The following is a 20,713-nucleotide window of genomic DNA, read 5'->3' on the forward strand; positions in this document are numbered from 1 at the left end:
TGAAATGCCCTGAAACTCCTCTGAAATTCCCATGAAACCTCCGCGAAATTCATTGAAGAGCCTCTGAAGTCCCCTTATGCCTCCCCCCCTTTTTTTTCTTTTTTTTTCATAGAATGAGAAAATCTGCAACAGATACCCAAGAGGTGGTTCCTCGGGTGATGTGGGGATCGACCAACTAAAAACTCATTCTCTCTCTTCCTTACCTTCGCGGTACGCCCGTTAGGGATGACTTCGAGAAGGGAAGACCGTACATGAGTACACTCTAATAGTAAGCGTTCCACCAGCTACCGCCTTAAGTTGTTCACTCTCCCCTGGAGGATCGGGTCCTGGCTAGTACTTAGACTACCCGTTGAACTCAAGCTCCTTGATGGGGAAGGGGGGCCAACTCAACTAGCTGTTGTTCGGCTCGCCATTTACTCTGTATTTCAAGTACGATTCGAGAAACCGTGGAAGTAACGGAGTCCCACTTGTCCGCCCCCATACACATCCTTTCAACAATGTTGTCAGGCGTGATATCTCTACCGCATACCTCCTGCATACTCGACCTTTGCTCCACGAAACGTGGACATTCAAAGAACACATGCTCCGCGGTCTCGTCGCAGTCTGCACACTCCGGACATGCGGGGGACCCTGCGTGTCCGAATCTGTGCAGATACCACCTAAAGCACCCATGGCCTGACAGAAATTGAGTCAAGTGAAAATTCACCTCGCCATGGGGCCTGCTCGTCCACTTGGACACGCTCGGTATGAGCCTGTGTGTCCATCTACCCTTGCTGGAGGAATCCCATTCGCTCTGCCACTTCAGCATAGACGAGGTTCTGGCGATACGCCTCGCGCCTCTTATGCCGCGTCGCTCGAAGCATTCTTCATCCTCTGCCACCACTAAAGCTATGGGCATCATACCCGCTAGCACACATACCGCGTCCTTTGAGACCGTGCGGTATGCGCTCACCACCCTAAGGCACATCAGCCTGTGGGTACTCCCAAGTCGCTTCACGTTTCGGTTAACCGCTAGCGCCTTCGACCATGCAGCGGCGCCATACCGTAGTATGGAGACCGCTACTGCCGCGAGCAGTTTACAGTTACTCGAGACTATTGCCGAGCTGTTTGACATTATCTTTGACAATGCCATTATCGCCATGCTTGCCCTTTTGCAGGCATATGCTACGTGGCTTCCGAATTTCAGCTTATCGTCGATCATGACCCCCAATTGCTTCAGTGAGCGCTTAGAGTTGATCGTACATCCACCTGTGGTGACCACTGCCTGCTGTTCAGACTTGCGGTTGTTTACCACCACCACCTCCGTTTTGTGGTGCGCGAGTGCCAAATGTCTCGACCTCATCCAATCCTCCACTATGCCAATTGCGTGAGTTGCTGTCAGTTCCACTTCCTCTATCGACTCGCCGTATACCACGAGGGTAATATCATTGGCGAAGCCGACCAGCTTTACGCCCGGTGGAAGTTTGAGCCTCAATACGCCATCATACGCCGCGTTCCATAGTACCGGGCCCAAGATGGACCCCTGCGGTACCCCTGCGGTGATTTTGTAGCTTCTCTCGCCTTCCTCGGTGTCATAAATTAGCACTCTATTCTGGAAGTAGCTCTCCAATATCCGGCATAGGCTAACCGGGACTCCTAGGTGGTGTATTGCGCATGCGCACTCAATGGTGGTCCAGCTGACGCTGTTGAACGCATTCTTAACGTCCAGCGTGACGACCGTGCAATAGCGGATTCCTGTTCGCTTCTTTTGGAGCGCTATTTCGGCCGTTTTGGTTACAGCCCTAATAGCGTCCACCGTCGATCGACCCTTCCGGAAGCCGAACTGGTTATCCGAGAGACCAGAGTCATCGGGTTTCTCGGTATAGACCATCAGCCTCGACAGAATGATCCGTTCCAACAGTTTTCCGGCGGTGTCCAGCAGGCAGATAGGTCTGTATGCCGACGAGTCGCCAGGTGGCTTCCCGGGTTTGGGCAGTAGAACCAATCTTTGCCTTTTCCACCTCTCCGGAAATTCGCCTCTGTCTAGGCACATCTGCATAGCCATTCTGAACATGTCAGGCTTAGCCTCGATGGCCGTCTTGATAGCTAATGTCGGGATACCGTCCGGACCCGGAGCCTTGTTCAACTTAAGCGACTTCGCTATTGCAATGAGTTCGTCGTTCGTCACCGGGGCTACCTCGCTATGGCCGGTTTGGCTATAGGGAACGGGGGCCCATGGTCTTGTATCGTGGCGCGGGAACAGCGTTTCCACGATCTTCTGCAGCATCTCTGGGGAGCGTTTTGGGGATGCTGACGCGCCCTTCGTTTTGGCCATGACTACTCTGTAGGCATCACCCCATGGGGTCGTGTTGGCTGCCTGGCAGAGATTTTCGAAGCACGCCCGCTTACGAGTCTTAATCTCTTTATTCAGTGCCAGTTTAGCCGCCCTGTAGGCCTCGCTTCGTTCAATTCTATCCTCATTGGTACGAGCCCTTTGCATCCTTCTTCTAACTCTTAAACAGGATGCGCGGAGTTCTGCGATTTCTGGACACCACCAGTACACCGGTTTGCGTCCATTTCTGGGTAGGGATCGCCTGGGCATAGCGGCGTCACATGCACGGCTTAGGGTTCCGACAAGATCATCGCTGGATAGATCGTCGGTGTTACTCTCCATAAACAATCGCTCCGCAAATGCCGGCTTATCGAATCGCGAGGTCAGCCATCCCCGATGACGGTCGATGACCTTCGGCTGTGGCCGTCTTCCTCCGTGTTCCACTCTGTATCGAATCGCCAGATGGTCACTATGCATGTATCCATCGTCGACCCTCCAGTCCGAGCTAGGGTTTAGACCCGGGCTCCAGAAGGTCACATCAATGATGGACTCTGCACCATTCCTACTGTAGGTTTTTTTGTCGCCTACGTTTGCGACATCTACGTTTAGTCTAGCCATAGCTTCGAGTAAGGCCCAACCTCTCGCGTTAGTCAAGCGGCTACCCCACTCAATCGCCCAGGCGTTGAAGTCTCCACCGATGACCACGGGACTCAATCCCACCATTGCGCTTGTTAACGATTCCAGCATAGACGAGAACTGGTCTATCGTCCACCTGGGAGGGGCATAACAACTGCAGTAGTATACCCCGTTATTATTATTATTATTATTTCTTTATTATAGAGATTTTCAGCCCTAGGCTGGTTCATCTCTTAATATATACCCCGTTGATCTTTGCTATTGCGAAGCCCTCGTGCGACGTGGAAACTATTTCCTGGACCGCCTGGACCTATGCCCCCCTTAAATCTCCTGAAACGTCCTGAAATGCATTAAAACGTCATGAAACACCTTGAAACGCTGTGAAGCGCCTGTAAAACCCCTATAGAACCTCCGTATTTCGTGAAGACACCCCTAAATTTCCTGAAAACTCCTTAAAGGTCATGAAACCCTCTAAACGCATTGAAACACCTTGAAACCTTTTGAAACGCCTATGGAACCCCATGAAAACTCCGTGAAAATCACATCAGAGCTTCTGAAGCACCTTATAACCTCTCTGAAATCTCCTGAAATGCCTTGAAACGCCTCTGAAACACAGATGAAATTCATGTGAAATGCACCTGAAAACCTCTGAAGCCCCCTAAAATACCTCTGGAACGCCTTGAAACGCCTCTGACCCCCTTAAAACTCACTTGAAATCCCTCTGACCCTCCCCCTTTACATCTGAAAGCCTTGACCTCCTCCCCTTTGCATCTGCAAGCCACTAGCCATGTTCAAACTTCTTTGCAGCCTTGAAATCCGTTTCGGTAATGAATTCAGTTAGGTAAAGATTCTATTAAGGCAGTCTTGACTCGTTACCTAAATGCAGGTTCGGGTGTATCTGAAAAAAAAAATGATAAATGTTTGCTACACTGAAAATAGAGTATGGTGGAAATTATTGTAAGCTTTAGAAGTCCCGTACTTGTTTGTCCTAAGTTGTCTCAGGTTAAAGTTAAAGCATACTGCCAATTCTGGTGAAAGTTCGCGAAGATTTTGACAGCAAATAGTTGCACTTACAGGTGAAATCCCCGAAAGATTTACAGGTGAAATCGCCGAAGAATTATCAGGAGGAATCCCTGACAGAATTCCTGAGAGAATTCCAGATGGAAAACATGGAGGAATTCTTGTAGGAGCTCGATGAGGAAATCATGGAGATATACCAGATTGTAGTCCTAAGTAATTTTTGAAGGAACTCCTACAAGAATCCCTGAAGGAACTCCTGGACTCCTGCCGGAACTCTTGCATGAATTCCTGAAGTTCCTAAAGAAACTTCTTTAGGAACTTCTGAAGAAATAACTGTTGGATCTCCAGCAATCCTTAAACCTTCCTGAAACTATTTCTAAAGGAACTTCTGGATAAATACTTGAGGAAACTCCTGTTTGAATACCTGAGAGAACTTCTAAAGGAATCCGTGATGAAAACATCCCTGAATTCCCCAGGAACTACTGGGGAGATCACTGATAGAACAATCACTGGAGCAATCCCTGAAAGAACTATACTGTATGAGTCTTCAAAGTAACTCCTGGTTTAAACCCTGGATGAGCTTCTGCAGAAATACCTGAAGAAACTCCAAAAAAAAAATCCCAAAATAACTCCTGAAAGAATCTCTGAAAAATCTCCATGAGGCATCCCAAAGGAATTCCAAGAGGAAGAGATCCTTGCTCAAGCAACAATTTAATGCTTCATTCGCTTTCAAGAGGTGGGCAAATATGACCCATCCGTCCCCAAAGGGTTAAAGGTTCGTAAGACCCTCTGAATCGCATTGAAAGTCCCTTGAAACATCCTGGAAACCTCCATTGTACTATTGAAACTGAAATCCCCGTAATATCATTTAAACGCAAAGAAACCTGACGAACACCCTCAAAAGGCTCGTGAAATCTCTTAAACCAGCTCCATGAAACACTCCTGAGCCCCTTGTAACCTCTTTTTGGGCTCTCTTGGAACTTACTGAAAGCCCTCCTGTTATGCGAGTGGGGAGCAGTATAATTACAGACTTTGCTCCAGCTTGGCCAAGAAGAATTCGGAAAATAAGAAGAGAAAGAATACAAAGAAGAAGACGAAGATAACGATAAAAAAAGACACGGAGGATAAGAAGAGGAAGAATAAGAAGATGAAGAAAAGGAAGATGGAGAAAAAGAAGATGAACAAGTTACTGTTTCCGAAAGTAGTTTCGCTTTTTTAATGTTGTTGCCGAATTTTCTAAGTTGATAAAATAACAAAAAAAAACACAAGAAATAGGTTTTATCATACAATTACATGTATGAAATGGTTTTGGTCTCCAATCAGAAAGTAAAACCTTGCTGACGTGAATGATGATCTAACATTTCGTATGCTTGTAATTTCTGAAAATATTAGGGAATTATCAAATGTGAGTAAACGAAAAAATGTTAATAGACACCATCGAACTCGACAAACATCGTGAAACTTAGAGGGTGTTATTGTAACAGTGTGACTTGTTCAACCAATCCATATGGAAAGCGTCGAATGCAGATGAACAGCTGATTGCTTGCGTAGCATATAGCATAACGTTGCATTATTGGTGCTGCAATAAAGTGTGGATCGAAGACGGTACAGAGCGCACCGCGTATCTTGATATATCAGGCCAAACATGTCTAAAGGTCCAATCTGCAGAAGAGAGTCTCTCTTTGGTTTCCCTCTCTTTCGTTAATATCTCAGCTGTTTCTTTGTATTATGATTGTCTCCTTGCATTGAACGATGGTCAAAACAATCGTCTTTTGATTTGTACTGCAAAAATAGTTAAAAAGTGTGCCATTACATTGCAATAATTGAAAGAGAAAATGAACAAAGAGAGCCTCTCAAATGCAGATAGGACCTATTGAAATGTTTGGCCTGATATCGTAAAGTGCAACGAAGGGCTCCCACTACTCGGTGCAAAACGGAAGGGAAAGTTTGGATGCGGCGTCGTCGGCGGCAAATACTTCGGTGATCATGAGGCGTGAGAACGGATGGCGCAAGCGGTTTCATATTTGCGGTACGTATGGATTGATGTTGTCAAGCGTTTTTGTTTTAGACTTGAGTTGTTGTAACTAATGCGTAAGTGTGGTGATTTAATGTTTTGTATCGATGGGTAACAATATTGTTTTACATGGCTGCGGTCGAATAGATTGGAATAATGATTTTTTGTTAGTTATGTTTAACGATAGTGGTGATTGTTAAATTAATGGGAATGTAATCACACATGTGTTGAACCGCTCGTTGAGCACGGATTTAAATTTCCCTGTTGAATAGTTATTAATAATAAAGTTATTGATAACGAATAGATTTTGATTGCTCGACATACCATTTACACCCTCGGTGTCCTCGACATTCTGTTGAGGATGATCTTTTCGAGCACCTTCCCCGTCATGTCGATCAAGCATATTGGTCTTTATGCTGACGGGTCTTGGCGTGGTTTTCTCACCTTCGACAATATAACCAGACTCTGCCTCTTCCATATTTCTGGGAAAACTTCCTCGATTAGGCATTCCTGTATAGCAGAACTGAACATCTCGGGAGCCTCTGCAATAGCTACTTTTAAGGCTAGGTTCGGAACTCCGTCCGGACCTGGGGCCTTACCTGCATTAAGGGACTTTGCTATCCCCGCAAATTCTACATCGATGATCCCCTTCAACATATTTGGAGATTGCTCTGCATGTAGAAGCCATTAAACCTCTCATCTTGGCCATCACGATCCTGTAGGGATCACCCCACGGATTCACATTGGCACTCTGACAGAGATCCTCGAAGCAGGCCTTTTTGTTTGCCCTTATCCCGGTCTTCAGAACACCACCCGCCGTTTGTTTCGCTCTTCCTCAGAACATACTCACTGCATCCGCCGCCTAGCCCGTAGGCAGGCGTGGCGCAGATCCGCAATCGCTTGAATCCACCAGTAGTCTGCCATTTCTAGGGTGGACTGCATTGGCGTATCTAGGATTTTTTCCTAGGGGGTGGCTTGGGGGTGCCAATTTCAGTGGCTTCCAGGTTGTTTTGCTTCTTTATCGTAAAAGGAAATACCGAACCATCATCAATTATTTTTCATGAATTAATGATATACTGGGTAGCGGAAAAAATAGCACGCAAATTTGAACGCGCTATATTTTAAAGAACACTTTTTTTAAATCCGAACCATTGTACAATTTTAACACTTTCCCCGCCATGTGAGGAGTTTGAAAACTTGATAACTTGATTGCGTATAATACATGGAATTTGTAGTTTCAGTTTGAACTCATCATCGAGACAACCCCTTTGTTTAGTGGATTGAAAATAAGCAGGTCCGTAAGAATCCATTTTCAGAGCAAGTGTAAATCTCTGAAACCATACAATATTCACAAATTTGCGTGTACATAACTTGTATTCATTGTGACATCCTCTTTGTTAAAATAGTTTTCAAGAACAATTGAAAGAGCTATAAATACTTAAAGTTGCATATTCAGGACTGAAACCCGGAATTTGGTGCGAGCGAACTTCGATTTTTCTCTTCGGGATTCTGGTGCTCGCACCAAATTATGATTTCGAATGAATTGATAATATATCTGTTGAAAGGAATTGTGTATAAAGCTCAAAATTTTACTTACTTAAAGCCAACATTGTAGTAATCAGTCAAAATTTCAGCTTCGTACATTTCGAATAATCGTGTCTGGTGTGTACGTATAATACAATTCATTTGTGTTTTCGGCAAAACATTCTTTCGGTATTACCTCTGGGAATATTCCTGGTAATTTATTTGGAAATTGTTTTGCAATTTATTTCATTTAAGTCTTTTTTTGCAAATATCCCAGCCCAGCAATTGCTTTGGATTTGGCAAATATCTTCGGTAATATCTTTGAATCTCCTTCGGCAATTTCTTGAAGATTTTTTTTTGGTAAAACGTTTGGAATTTGAACTGAACACCTTTCACGCATACTTTGAAAACTTTAATCGAAGATTACTTTAAAAATTTCTTCGGCAATTCCATTAGGAGTTTATTTGGCTTTTTTACTTCATTGGCAAATCCTTTGAAATGTTTTCTCGGGAGTTGCTTCGCCAATTTTTTAGTAGTCTTTCTTGTTTTCTACTTTTTTTTTTGGGATTTTCGTCGATTTTTGGACTTTCATTATCTATACTATGTATTCGGTATTCCTTCGCTAATGGACTACCCGCTTGGCGCACGCCCACAGTTGATCAGCAGGAGTAAATCCATTTAATTTTGTATGGTGAAAAGCATCTAAACTTGAATTACTTGAAATAGAATGCTTTTCCTGAAAAAATAATTGGTAGCCTTAATAGTGGTCACCATTGTGCACAACCACTACCAAATATTTTTTCGAATAATGTATTCCACTTCGATAAATTTGCCTTTAGATGCTATTCGCCATACAATTTTTTTGCGATTTACTTTTAGCGATTTTTCGCGCATAGAAGCTAGTGCCACATTGGTAGATGCAGTGAGTAGGAAAACAGCCGATGTAGGTAATTCATTCCTTCGAAAACTCCTTCGGAAATTCGTTTATAAATCGCTTCTATAATTTTAATGAAAATTCTTTAGACAATTTCTTCTAGGATTCTTCAGTAATTATGTAATGAATTCCTGCAGTAATTCCAATTGGAATACCCTTCGGCAGTTTCAATGTTACTTGCGTTGAAAATTTATTTCATCAGCAACTTCTTTGGAAATTTTGAAAACATCGTTTATTAATTTGGGAACTTCTTCGGTTATTCCTTTGGAAAATGATTCGGTAAATTTCTCAAAGATTTCCTTCGAGAATTTATTTGAAAAAAAAAATAACTTTGACAGTTCTTTAAAAATTCTGTCATGGTGATACTACGGCAATTACTTTTGGAATTGTTTCTAAATTTTATTCAGAAAATCCTTTTATGATTCCGGGAAATTCTTTAAGAATTTCTTCGAAAACTGTTTTGTGAATGTTTGTGGAAATTTTTATAGATATATATTTCAGCAATTTATTTTGAGATTCGATTCGGGCAATTTCTTTGATTAAGCCTTAAAATTTTATTCAGGAATTTTACTTTACTTTTTCTTATATGAATTCTTTTGGCAACTACTTTGAAAGTTCTAGGGCAAATGAAATGGAAAATTTGTCAGGAAATTTTTAGTGAATTTCATAGGATTTTCTTCGAGCAAGCCCAGTTTAGAATTTCTAAATTTCCAATTCAGCTATTTTCGGAAGCAATAAATATATTAAATCATAAAAAAAACAAAAGTAACCACGATAAAATTGCCTGAGAAATTTGCAAAATAATTGAAAAAGAAATTGTTGATATAACTTCAGAGGAATTAGCCATTGACATTCTAGAAAAAAATTGCCTGAGAAATTTGCAAAATAACTGAAAAAGAAGTTGCTGAAATAATTTCAGAGGAATAGTCTAGGAAAAAAAAATCAAAGAAATTGCTGATTAAATTCAAATGAAACGACCGCAGAAATTAAAAAAACAATCATGCCCTCTGAGAAATGGCCATACTGCGGTCTAGCGAATACGGAGTCGTGAGTTCAAATCCCACCAGAACGCGATTTTTTTTTTATTTATTTCACAATTTGTCAATTAGCAACATTCTGTGCTTTCTAATTAATTACAAGTATTTCTCGTACATTCTTATTGGATTTCACTAGGGATGTCTCTAGTAATACCCCCTAGCATTTCTCTTGAAATTCCTACTATTCCCGACACTCGTTTAGGGATTCCTCTAGAGATTTATATTGGGATTCCTTCAGCTGGAATTGCTTGAAGAAGGCCAAGAGAAGTTCCGTGAGTAATACCATGATATATTTCTAGAGTAATCCATGAATAAAAACTCTAGAGGAATTCCTGGATGAGTGTTTAGAAAAATCCCTGGAAGAATCAACGACATTTTTGTTAGTATCCTAGGAAAACTGCCTAGAAGAATTCCAGCAAGAATGGCAGGAGAAATCCCTAGAAGAATTCCTGCAGGCATCGTAGTAAAACTTTCAGGAGGAAACATAGGAGGCATTGCTGAAACAAAGATAAACATTTGGAGATATCCCAATAATAAAGTACTTTAGGATTTCTAGGAGGATACACCGAAGGCAAGGCTCATAGGAAGATAGCCTTGAATAATCCCAGCAACTCTTAGAAGAATCTTTAGAAGAATTCCGGGGGGTATTACAGTAAGAATTTTTGGAGGAGTCCTAGGAGGAATTGCTGGAAGTGCTACAGCAGGACTAGCTTGACAAATCCAGCTGAAATTCTTGCAGGAAGACCAAGAGGAGTTCCTGGAGGGATCCCATGAGAAATTTATGAAAGAATCCTTGGATAAAATGTCTTGGATAAAAATTCCTGGTGGAATTACCGGAGAGCTTCTGAAGAAATCACAGAAAAAAATATCTGGAGGTAATATTAGAACGATTCTGCGATGTATCATTGTAGATATCTCAGCAGAAATCCTAGGAGGAATTGCTGGAGGACACTATACAGGAATTTCTAGAGAATCCCCATCAACTTGAATCTCTAGAGAATCCCCATGTAACTTGTTCTGTAGCTTAGTTGGTTAAAGCGCCGGACTAGCGATAACGGAGTCGTGGGTTCGAATCCCACCAAAACAAGTGGTAATTTTTTCACAAATTTATCTCTCAATTTGCCAATTAAACGTACTTTGCCTAAAAATACTTCAAGTTTTTACGTCTATTTCAGACATACTAGCCGACTGGTATAGCCGGAAAAGGGCAATAAAATCATTGTCATACATGAGTTGCGTTCTCTCTAGCGCAGTTTGGACGGCCGTGCGTCCGTCCACGTTGAGCGCTCAACGCATACTGAGTTTGCACCGATCATATGGTTGGTGACGAAGTATGTGTCAGTCGAGCTTCAATATCAACATTCTAAAAACAATACGCGCACACTTGTCGTTCGTAGGCCGCGAGAGTGCGGGAGATTGGCATCTAAGAGCCGAAAGAGAGATAAAGTTGTGAAAGACGGACCCGGTTTAGGGTGGTGCTTCGAATCCAGTTTGACTTTCTATTCTGCAGAGTTGTAACTTGTTCTGTAGCTTAGTTGGTTAAAGCGCTGGACTAGCGATAACGGAGTCGTGGGTTCGAATCCCACCAAAACAAGTGGTAATTTTTTCACAAATTTATCTCTCAATTTGCCAATTAAACGTACTTTGCCTAAAAATACTTCAAGTTTTTACGTCTATTTCAGACATACTAGCCGACTGGTATAGCCGGAAAAGGGCAATAAAATCATTGTCATACATGAGTTGCGTTCTCTCTAGCGCAGTTTGGACGGCCGTGCGTCCGTCCACGTTGAGCGCTCAACGCATACTGAGTTTGCACCGATCATATGGTTGGTGACGAAGTATGTGTCAGTCGAGCTTCAATATCAACATTCTAAAAACAATACGCGCACACTTGTCGTTCGTAGGCCGCGAGAGTGCGGGAGATTGGCATCTAAGAGCCGAAAGAGAGATAAAGTTGTGAAAGACGGACCCGGTTTAGGGTGGTGCTTCGAATCCAGTTTGACTTTCTATTCTGCAGAGTTGTAACTTGTTCTGTAGCTTAGTTGGTTAAAGCGCCGGACTAGCGATAACGGAGTCGTGGGTTCGAATCCCACCAAAACAAGTGGTAATTTTTTCACAAATTTATCTCTCAATTTGCCAATTAAACGTACTTTGCCTAAAAATACTTCAAGTTTTTACGTCAATCCCCATCAGGAATGCCGGGGGGAATCCAAAGATAAAATCTTCGGAATACCTAGAGAAGTTCCTGCAAGACCCGGTAGAGCTATTCTGGAACAATCTATTGCGAAGCCCCTGAAGGAATCGCAGGGGGAATTTCTGAAGGAATCTCAGGAAGATTTCCCGGAAGACTTCCAGCCACAATGCTAGGATCAATTTGTATAGGAATAACTAGAAAAATTTCTGGGCATATCACAGTAAGAATTTCTGGAGAAATTGCTGGAAGAACCGCAGGTGAAGGTGTTTGAGGTATTCTTGGAGGAAGGAGTTTCTGCAGGAATTCCATGAGGAATTTCTGGAGGAATCTTTGGATAAAATCTCTGAAGGAATTCCTGGATGAGTCCTTGGAGAAATCCGTGGTAGAACAATCAAAGGAATTCCTGCAGGAATTCCAGGAAGCTTGCCTGGAAAGATCCCAGAAAAAGCCAAAAGAAAGCTCTAAAAGAATCTGTAGCATAATTTCTGAAGTACCACACTTTGGATTTCTGGAGCAGGAAGAATAACTGGAATAACCGCAGAAACTGCTTGAGTAATCCCAGCTGGAATATTTGGAGGAATTCCTAGAACTCCAGGAGGTATTTATCATAGAAATAATTTCTACAGATATCCTAGAATCAGGAATGCCCGGGTATCCTAAGAGAAGTTCCTCTAACAAATTCCTGGAGGAATACCTACAGTTTTCCTGGAAAGAATTGGTAGAAGTATACTGGAGGGATCCCTGATGGAATTGCAGGAGTGATTTCTGGAATCTATGGAAATCTCAGAAAGATTTCCCGAAAGTATTGCAGCAAGTAAGTATGCCAGGAGAAATCCCTAGAAGTATTTTTAAAGGAGTCCTAATGAGAATTGCTTGAAGAATCCCAGCTGGTATTCATGGAGGAAGGTCAATAGAAGTTTTTGGAGAAATCCCCTGTGGAATTTCTGGAAGAACCTCTGGAGGAAATCCTGGATAAATCATTCAAGAATTCTCTGGAAGAATCATCGGAGGGATTTTTAGAAAAATCCCAGGGAGATTTTCCGGAAGAATTTCCGAAACAACTTCCCTAGTAGAATACCTGAAGGTGCCACAGTGAGTTTTAAGTTGGAGGAGTTCTAAGAGAAATGCTTGAGGAATCCTAGCCACAATTGCCAGAGGAAGACCAATATAAGCTCCAGGAGGAATTCCATGAGAAATTTCTGGAAGAACCTCTGAATAAAATCTCTGAAGGAATTCCTGGAAGAATCACCGGAGGAACTTCTGAAAGAATCTCAGGAAGATTGTCTTGAATAATACCAACAGGAATTCCTGAAGAAATCCCAATAGATATTTTTAGAGGAAAACCTAGAAGAATTCCGAAAAGTGTCAAAATAAGAACTTCCAAAGACATCCTAGGAGAAATTGTTGGACCAATCTTTACAGAAATTTCTACACACTCAAAACAGATTTGCGGGCTCGGCAAAAACGCGCACAGCCGTCTGCTCAGTAAAACTATCAGCTGATATCCCAGCAAAAAGTGACATTTGTTAGCTGACTCTCAGCAAAACGATTGCCGGAGCTCAGCAATGAACTGTCAAAATTGCTGAGATCTCAGCAAAATTGTTGTTTGCTGATTACTCGGCTGTGCAAATCTCGGCAAAAGAATGGAAAAATGCTGATATCCCGGCAATCTGAATTAAGTGTGTAGTATGTACAACTCCATCTGGACTGCCTGGAGAATTCTAAGGGAAGTTTATTGAAGAAATATAGGGAGGAATCCATAAAGGAAGCCTAGAGAAATCACTATATGAATAGATAAAGGTATTACTGGAGGAATCCATGGAGATTGTTCAGGTATATAAGTATTTGATTAAGTTTTGTTCAAATGTACCATTAAAAATATTTGAATTATTGTGGTAAGTTTTAAATTTTAGGTGACTGTCAAGGAAAAATTCTAGGGGGTGCCAAATTTGTTCTAGGGGGTGCCAGGCACCCCTGGAACCCCCCTAGCTACGCCAATGGTGGACTGCAGAAATGTCTTCCACCTTCGAGATTGACCTTGGCCTAGCTGCCTCTTCCTCTACCCACTGCCTGCTGTTGTTGTAGTCGATACTGTAGCGAACCGCCAGGTGATCGCTGTGAGTGTAGCTATCGTCTACTCTCAAGTTCGAACTACTTGTTAGGCCAAGGCCAGAACTACAAAAAGTAACGTCAATAACCGTCTTTGCATCGTTTCAACTAAAGGTACTCTTTGTACTGACATTAGCCAGGTGAACATCTCGTATGGCCAGTGTCTCTAGCAGGATCTTACCTCGCTGGTTCGTGAATCGGCGTCCCTATTCCACGGCCCGGAAATTGAAGTCACCCGCTATTACCACCGGCCTTAGTCCTGTAAGCACGGTCCTCATACAGTCCAGTATCTGTGTGAAATGTTCGATCGATCACCGCGGAGCCGTATAACAGCTACAGAAGACCCCGTTTACTTTGGCGACCACGAAGCCCTCATAGGTAGTAGACACCAACTCCTGGACGGGGTATTTATCCGTCGTCCATATCGCCGCAATTTTTCTGGACTCATCCGCGACCCAGTTTCCTTTGCCGGCGGGTACTCGGTATGGGTGTGTTATGACGGCGATATCCGTCCCCCGGTCAGAAACCAGCAGATGCTGAGCTGCGTCATAGTGATTCGGATTCAGCTGCGTTGCCTGAATTGTGGTTTGTTCACAATACGACTTTCTTGAAGGCCGGGTACCTTGGACCACGCGTTGGGTGTCTGTTGTTCACAGATTTTCCGAAACAAATCAAATAGGTACATGGGTGTACTCGTGCAGCCTTGTGCTTTATGGCCTTGGGCGTTGCATCGCATGCACAGCTTGCTCCCCTTAGGGACTTTACATTCCCATGACTTGTGTCCTGGTTCCAAACACCTGAAGCAAACCTCCGGTGGCTCATGAAAGGTCAATTGGCGTACTGACTACTGAGACTCAAGAGGGTACAGATTAGACTGTCCCAAAAAATCGATGTTCGAAAAGTCAAGGTGCTCAACCCTTAAATGAAAGATATGCATATTTGAAGCATTTTTGTAGAACATTTCGATTTTCTAAAAAATCATTTAGAGGTTCCGCTAGGGCGATTTTTGAAAAATGGCCCTTTTTAATGAAAAATCTCAAAAAAATCATTTTTTCGTAATATTTTTTCAACTTCTGATTTTTTTCAATATTTTTGTATTTTTCTATGGACCTCTAGGAATTCTTGAAGGGGATAAGATTTTGAAATATTGTATTTATATTGACAGCGGAACCGTTTTTATGTTGATAAAAGGACTATTTTTTGGGAATTTTTCATCTAAATTTGAGACAAAAATACATGCACGATTTTTTATTTTGAATTTTGAAAGTTTTATCTGATAGTACTATTTGTATGCATCATTTCTCTAAAAAAAGATTTAAAATATCTTGTCTAGAAGCTGAGATATTATGGTTTTAGTAAATGGACAATATTTCAAATTTTTGCAAAACTTTGTATATTTGGAATATTTTAAGGTTTTTGTGACACTCCAATGTACGTATATAGCTTTTCTTGTTGTATGGTCAAGCTAGTTTAAACATGGATCTTTTATTCTGGGCTGGTTGGCAGTAGATTCATGAAGAGCTTTTATCTTTTAGTTCGAGATAACGTCGTGGATTTCCCGACTACTGCGCCCATTTTGTTTCTGAAATAGGAATGACCATTCCATGCAGAGATTATAATCTAATATTATATAATTTATATAACATTGATAAAATATATCTAATATTATATAATTATATAACATTGATAAAGTCAATAAAAAATAACTATAGTTTTAATACTGAAGACTTGAACATGAAATGTAATGGACAATTTGGTATGAAACTCTGCAACGGGGGTGCATAGTTAATCGTACCAACTTCGAATGTCATACAAAGTTGCCAACTTTGAGATGGTTTAACTATATTTCCATTGACGAATTAAACACACATTTTGATACGAACCGACACGATGAAGAATTTTGCGTATAAGAAATACAAAACATTTCTGATCACATGTGTGGGTGTAAGTGCAAAACTGATCGAACAGCAACACACGTGTAAATCAAAAGACTGCCGTTGTCCAATCACTTTGACACATTTTGGTTGCCCTATCGTACCTAAGCTTGTGATCAGACACGATTTGTATTTCGTATATGTAAAATTCAGCATATTTGAAATTTCGTGTCAAAATTCTCAAAGCTCAATTCATTAAAGAAATAAACGTTTAGCAATCATAAGATCGCGTATTTCCTCGATAGCCTATTATTATCTATAATTTTCTAAGTTTTTTTTAAAATCAGTCCTGACTTAACTTAGTTATTTTTTTGTTGATTTCATCACTATTATGTTACCCCTGCATAAAATGCTACTTCAGAAAAGGGGTGTAAATGTCGAGAATTCCACGACATAATATCGGAATTAATGCGTTGCTTTGCTACCCGTCATTGTTGTAGTTATTCAGATAAAAGCTCTGCATGAATCTACTACCAATCACCAACCCCCCCCCCCCCCCCTGTTTAAACTAGCTTGACCATCCAATAAGGAAAGCCGTATTTTTAAGCCTAACTTTTCTTAATATACGTACATTGGAGTGCCACAAAGACCATACAATATTTCAAATACACAGTTTCGCAAAAATTTTAAATATTGTCCGTTTACTAAAATCCTAATATCTCAGCAAGATATTTTAAATCTTTTTTAAGAGAAATGGCGCGTACAAATAGTACTATTAGATAAAATTTTCAAAAATGAAAGTAAAAAATCATGCTTGTATTTTTTCTCAAATTTATACAAAAATATACAAAAATATAAATACAATATTTCAAAAACTTCTCCCCTTCAAGAATTCCTAGAGGTTCATAAACAAATACAAAAATATTGAAAAAATTTAGAAGTTGAAAATATATTACGAAAAAATGATTTTTTTGAGACTTTTCATGAAAAAGTGCCATTTTTCAAAAATCGCCCTAGCGGAACCTCTAAATGATTTTTTAGAAAATCGAAATGTTCTACAAAAATGCTTCAAATATGCATATCTTTCATTTAAGGGTTGAGCACCCTGACTTTTCGAACATCGATTTTTTTTGGGACAGCCCAGTACAGATCCTCGTCTTCATTGGCTGGAACCGCAATTGAATTAAGATTTAGCGTGGTATGATCTTGTACAAATTTGTTCCTAAGAATATCAACTGCTATTTTATTCATTTTAAGCCAATCAAGCAGGATAAACCGACATACTGAAGGAAAGACTATGGAGATCATCCAATTTCCCGTATATTTGGACTGAAACCCCCATAACCCCTAAACTGAGCTGTATCTTTCACAGGCTTTGCTACTCACCCAAAGGTACAATTCTAGGATGTGCCCGGTGGACTTTTATTACATTTTTGTTTTCTCGCCATTCAAATGTGGGACGGCCAAGTAAACATGCCAATATATTTTAGAAATTAAGAAATAAGAAAGTGATATAATTTTCTAATATTTTTTTTCTCTCAATCTTTAGGGATAATTCTTCTTTGGTTGGCAGCCTGCGTACGATCGAACGATGTCACCGAAACGCCGGATTTACGACCGGCGCTCGAAACCGCTACCACAGACGAAATCACCACCGTAGAAAGCATTCATACGACCAAGACGATCGAGGAAATTACCGACAATAGCATTTTGATTAGTCCTACTTCAAGTCAATCTCTTCCGGAATTTGATTCGCATGATGCAAACATCTCTACGGCGTCTGTAGAAGATGTAGATAGTTCCACTAATGAAACATTGGAACTGAACTCTGCATCAAATGAGATAGATGCAGGAATCACCGACCAGCCGGACCAGCCCGAACCGGCTCTGCCAGATGTGACAACAACTACGGGGACATCACTGTCGAATTGTTCCAATTACACCATCCACAAAAATGTCGTTGATTTGTCTATCGGCGGTGGCTACCGCCACGTGATACATCGAGACCACAACCATCGGCGCCACGACAATGAACGGCTGGACCTAAGCGACGATCATGACGGTGCAGAACTTGAAAGTCGCAATCGTACCTTAATGGACAACGACGCCGCTGCCGCCGCCGTTTCCCAAGTCGTTTACTCGCTCGATGGGGACTTCTCGGTTTCGTTGATTACCGGGCGCGACGATTTCGGTGCAAGCCTGTTCACAGTGGATCGCATCAACAAGCTTCAATTGATTAATGATAATGGCACTTTAGGTAATAGCCGTTCAAGTTCAGGGTGTATCACAAACTCGGTTTGTTTATTAATGCGTTTGCGTATGATTGCAGGACTGAGAATCGTGGTGGTGCGAAATGTGACCCATGCGCCGCAGATACTGCGGGACGAAGTAGATTACTTGAAGGAATGTCTGAGGCATTCTGTAGGTGAGTCAATTTAGATAAAACGTAGTAGGTATGTAATAAGTAAAATGTTTATGAGATAGGGAAATCTGAAACGCCTATAATGGTTGGACGTTGAATTTGGAACAACATGATAGAATTCGTACAGCCTAATTATCAGTTTATTATTTCCTTTGAAAATCTAACACATCAAACAAATCTCTTCAGAGATTCCTTCTGGGACTTCAAGGGATTTCTTCCGGAATTTCCCAAAAAGTTCCGGGAAACATGCCACAAGTATTCTATGATAAATCAATTTTTCAACTACATCAAACACATCCCCATCAATCACTACCTCAGAACTAACATCACTAAGCCTGCCTCTGTCTCTACCCGCTATCATGTACTTCGTCTTCGTAGTGTTAAAAGTCAAGCCTATTCTCGCAGTCTCTCTCTTCAGAGGAACATAAACTTCTTCCACTCCTTCCTACGATCGATGCCGATGAGATCAATATCGTCCGCAAAGCCGAGGAGCATGTGCGACCGTGTGATGATATTGCCATCCCATTGCACGCCAGGCCTCCTAATTGCTCCTTCGAGTGCAATGCTGAACTGCAAATTTGAAAGAGCATCACCCTGCTTCAATCCATCCTAGGTCACAATCGAGGTAGACACTTCGTCTACGATCCGAATACTTGATTATGATCCATCTAGCATCGCGCGTATCAGCCTAAATAGTTTGGTCGGAAACCGTGATTTTTTACTTTGTGTGTGTTTTTAAGAAGTTCTTATGTGACATGTTTAGAAAAATACCTAAAAATTCAAATTTCACCAAATAGTAAATCGTGAATAACTCTAAAACGGATAGAAAAAAAACTCAATGCTGTCTTCGGCAAAGTTTTTGCTCATAAAATTTCCTATCTTTTTATGGAAATTGTTTTAAATTAGCATTAGGCTCAGATACTTTTTATGATGGGTAAAATGCACAGTATATCAAAAAATGACAAATTTTAGTAAATTCAGTATCAAAAAGTTACCTGCAGAACATGACGTTAATTATTTTTCCCAAGAAGTTTAAATCCATATCAAGCTGTAAAAAATATAAAAATAGTGGGTATTGCCAATTTTTGTACGGTAAAAAATATTTGTATGAAATTTATTACGAAAATCGGCCATTTTTCAAAAATCTCGCCGGGGCGGCCTCTAAACGTCATTTTTGAAAGTTGCCGTCATACAAAAGTTTGTTTCTAACACCCTTAGCTAGCATTTGCAGGGTGAGCCCCCAAGCTTTTCGACCATGTGCAATTTTGGGACAACCTACTCCGCATACACTTTCCTGCGCTTCAGCAAACACACTCTCTTCGTGCTGCCGTTTTTTCTGCGGTGGATTCGTTTCTCCGCTGCTTCTGCCACCCTGTACCGCTCCATGTTGAGCATTCGACTTCTGGCGGCATTCTTTAAACTGTTGATATCTCCAGATCCGCTGGTCTCTCCTATCCACTCGTTCAGCTTCTGATGGTACTCTGCAGCAACCCCTTCGGTTAACAAACATTGGATATGGAAACGCTTCATTCTGTTGTTTCTTGAAGTCGTGACGCTAGATCACCGCGCCTGGATTTTTGCGGCTACAAGATAATGATCCGAGTCAATGTTCGGGCCTCTGTAGGACCCCACATCTACGACGTCCGAAAAATGTCGCCCGTCTACCAGCACGTGGTCAACCTAGGAGCAAGTTTCACCACTCGGGTGTCGCTAGGTGTGTTTTCGGATATACTTACGTGCGGAAAAGGTACTGCTGATTGCCATCCCTCTAGCAATAGCGAATGTCGCAAGGTGCAGACTATTATCGTTGGTGACGGAATGAAGGTTTTCCGTTTCAATGACAGGTCGAAAGAAACTTTCTCTACCGATCTGTGCATTTGCATCTCCGATGACTATTTTGACATCTTTTTTTGGGCATTCTCCGTAGGCCTTATCAAGGCCCTCATAGAACTCATCCTTCATGTCATCGGGTTTATCGTTCGTTGGCGCATAGATGCTGATCACGCTGTAGTTGAAGAATTTACCCCTCATCCTCATCACACAGATTCGGTCGCATATCGGCTTCCACCGAATAACTCGCTTCATCTGCGCTTTCCTATCACTATTAAGCTACAGCTGCTGTTTTGGTTCGCTGTAGATTCGCTAATCGCTATATGTTTTAGGTACGACGATGGTAGTTGCATTTAATTCTCTCACTTGAAGTGCAAATTTTCGGTAATACCAATCCGTGTGGTCAAATTATGAAATTCAAATAACTCAACGTACATATGTGCAGATGGGTAAATTATTGGTCAAATTGGGAAAAAATCCACAGCTCAGGTGAGATTTGAACTCACGACCCTTATTCGCTAGACAAGTGCTTTATCAACTAAGCTACCGAGCCAATTAATGACCCGGCAACTTAGTTGTCATAAGGTTCAATTCTAATCTCATCGATCTATATCATCTTCCCCTAAACCGCAAATATAACCATCTCTGTTGTACATATGTACGAAGAGCGAAAGCGATTTGTTTATTGTTTGAAACTGTTTGCCTATCGTACAGGCAACGCTTCCTCAACCACTTGTAGAGGAAGAACAATGCTACCTGGAAGGCGATCAAACGCGTCGTTCGCATTCTATTTGATACGACGGGTAAC

The 20,713-nt window shown here is 41.5% G+C and overlaps 1 protein-coding gene across 9 annotated transcripts in view; it reads left to right on the forward strand.

The window, feature by feature from the left end:
• The window catches only part of LOC109398883 (protein bride of sevenless), a 56,530-nt gene that overhangs the window by 28,674 nt on the left and 7,143 nt on the right, over positions 1-20,713 (forward strand). For all 9 annotated transcript variants that reach the window (XM_062856272.1, XM_062856266.1, XM_062856267.1 and 6 more), the window contains 4 exons: positions 5,360-5,598; positions 5,858-5,996; positions 17,203-17,910; positions 17,983-18,078. In XM_062856272.1, the coding sequence (XP_062712256.1) occupies positions 5,954-5,996; positions 17,203-17,910; positions 17,983-18,078 (847 nt within the window). In that variant the 5' untranslated portion in view covers positions 5,360-5,598; positions 5,858-5,953. The remainder of the gene's footprint in view (positions 1-5,359; positions 5,599-5,857; positions 5,997-17,202; positions 17,911-17,982; positions 18,079-20,713) is intronic.

Source organism: Aedes albopictus, chromosome 3, assembly GCF_035046485.1.
Source record: "Aedes albopictus strain Foshan chromosome 3, AalbF5, whole genome shotgun sequence".
NCBI lineage: Eukaryota > Metazoa > Arthropoda > Insecta > Diptera > Culicidae > Aedes > Aedes albopictus.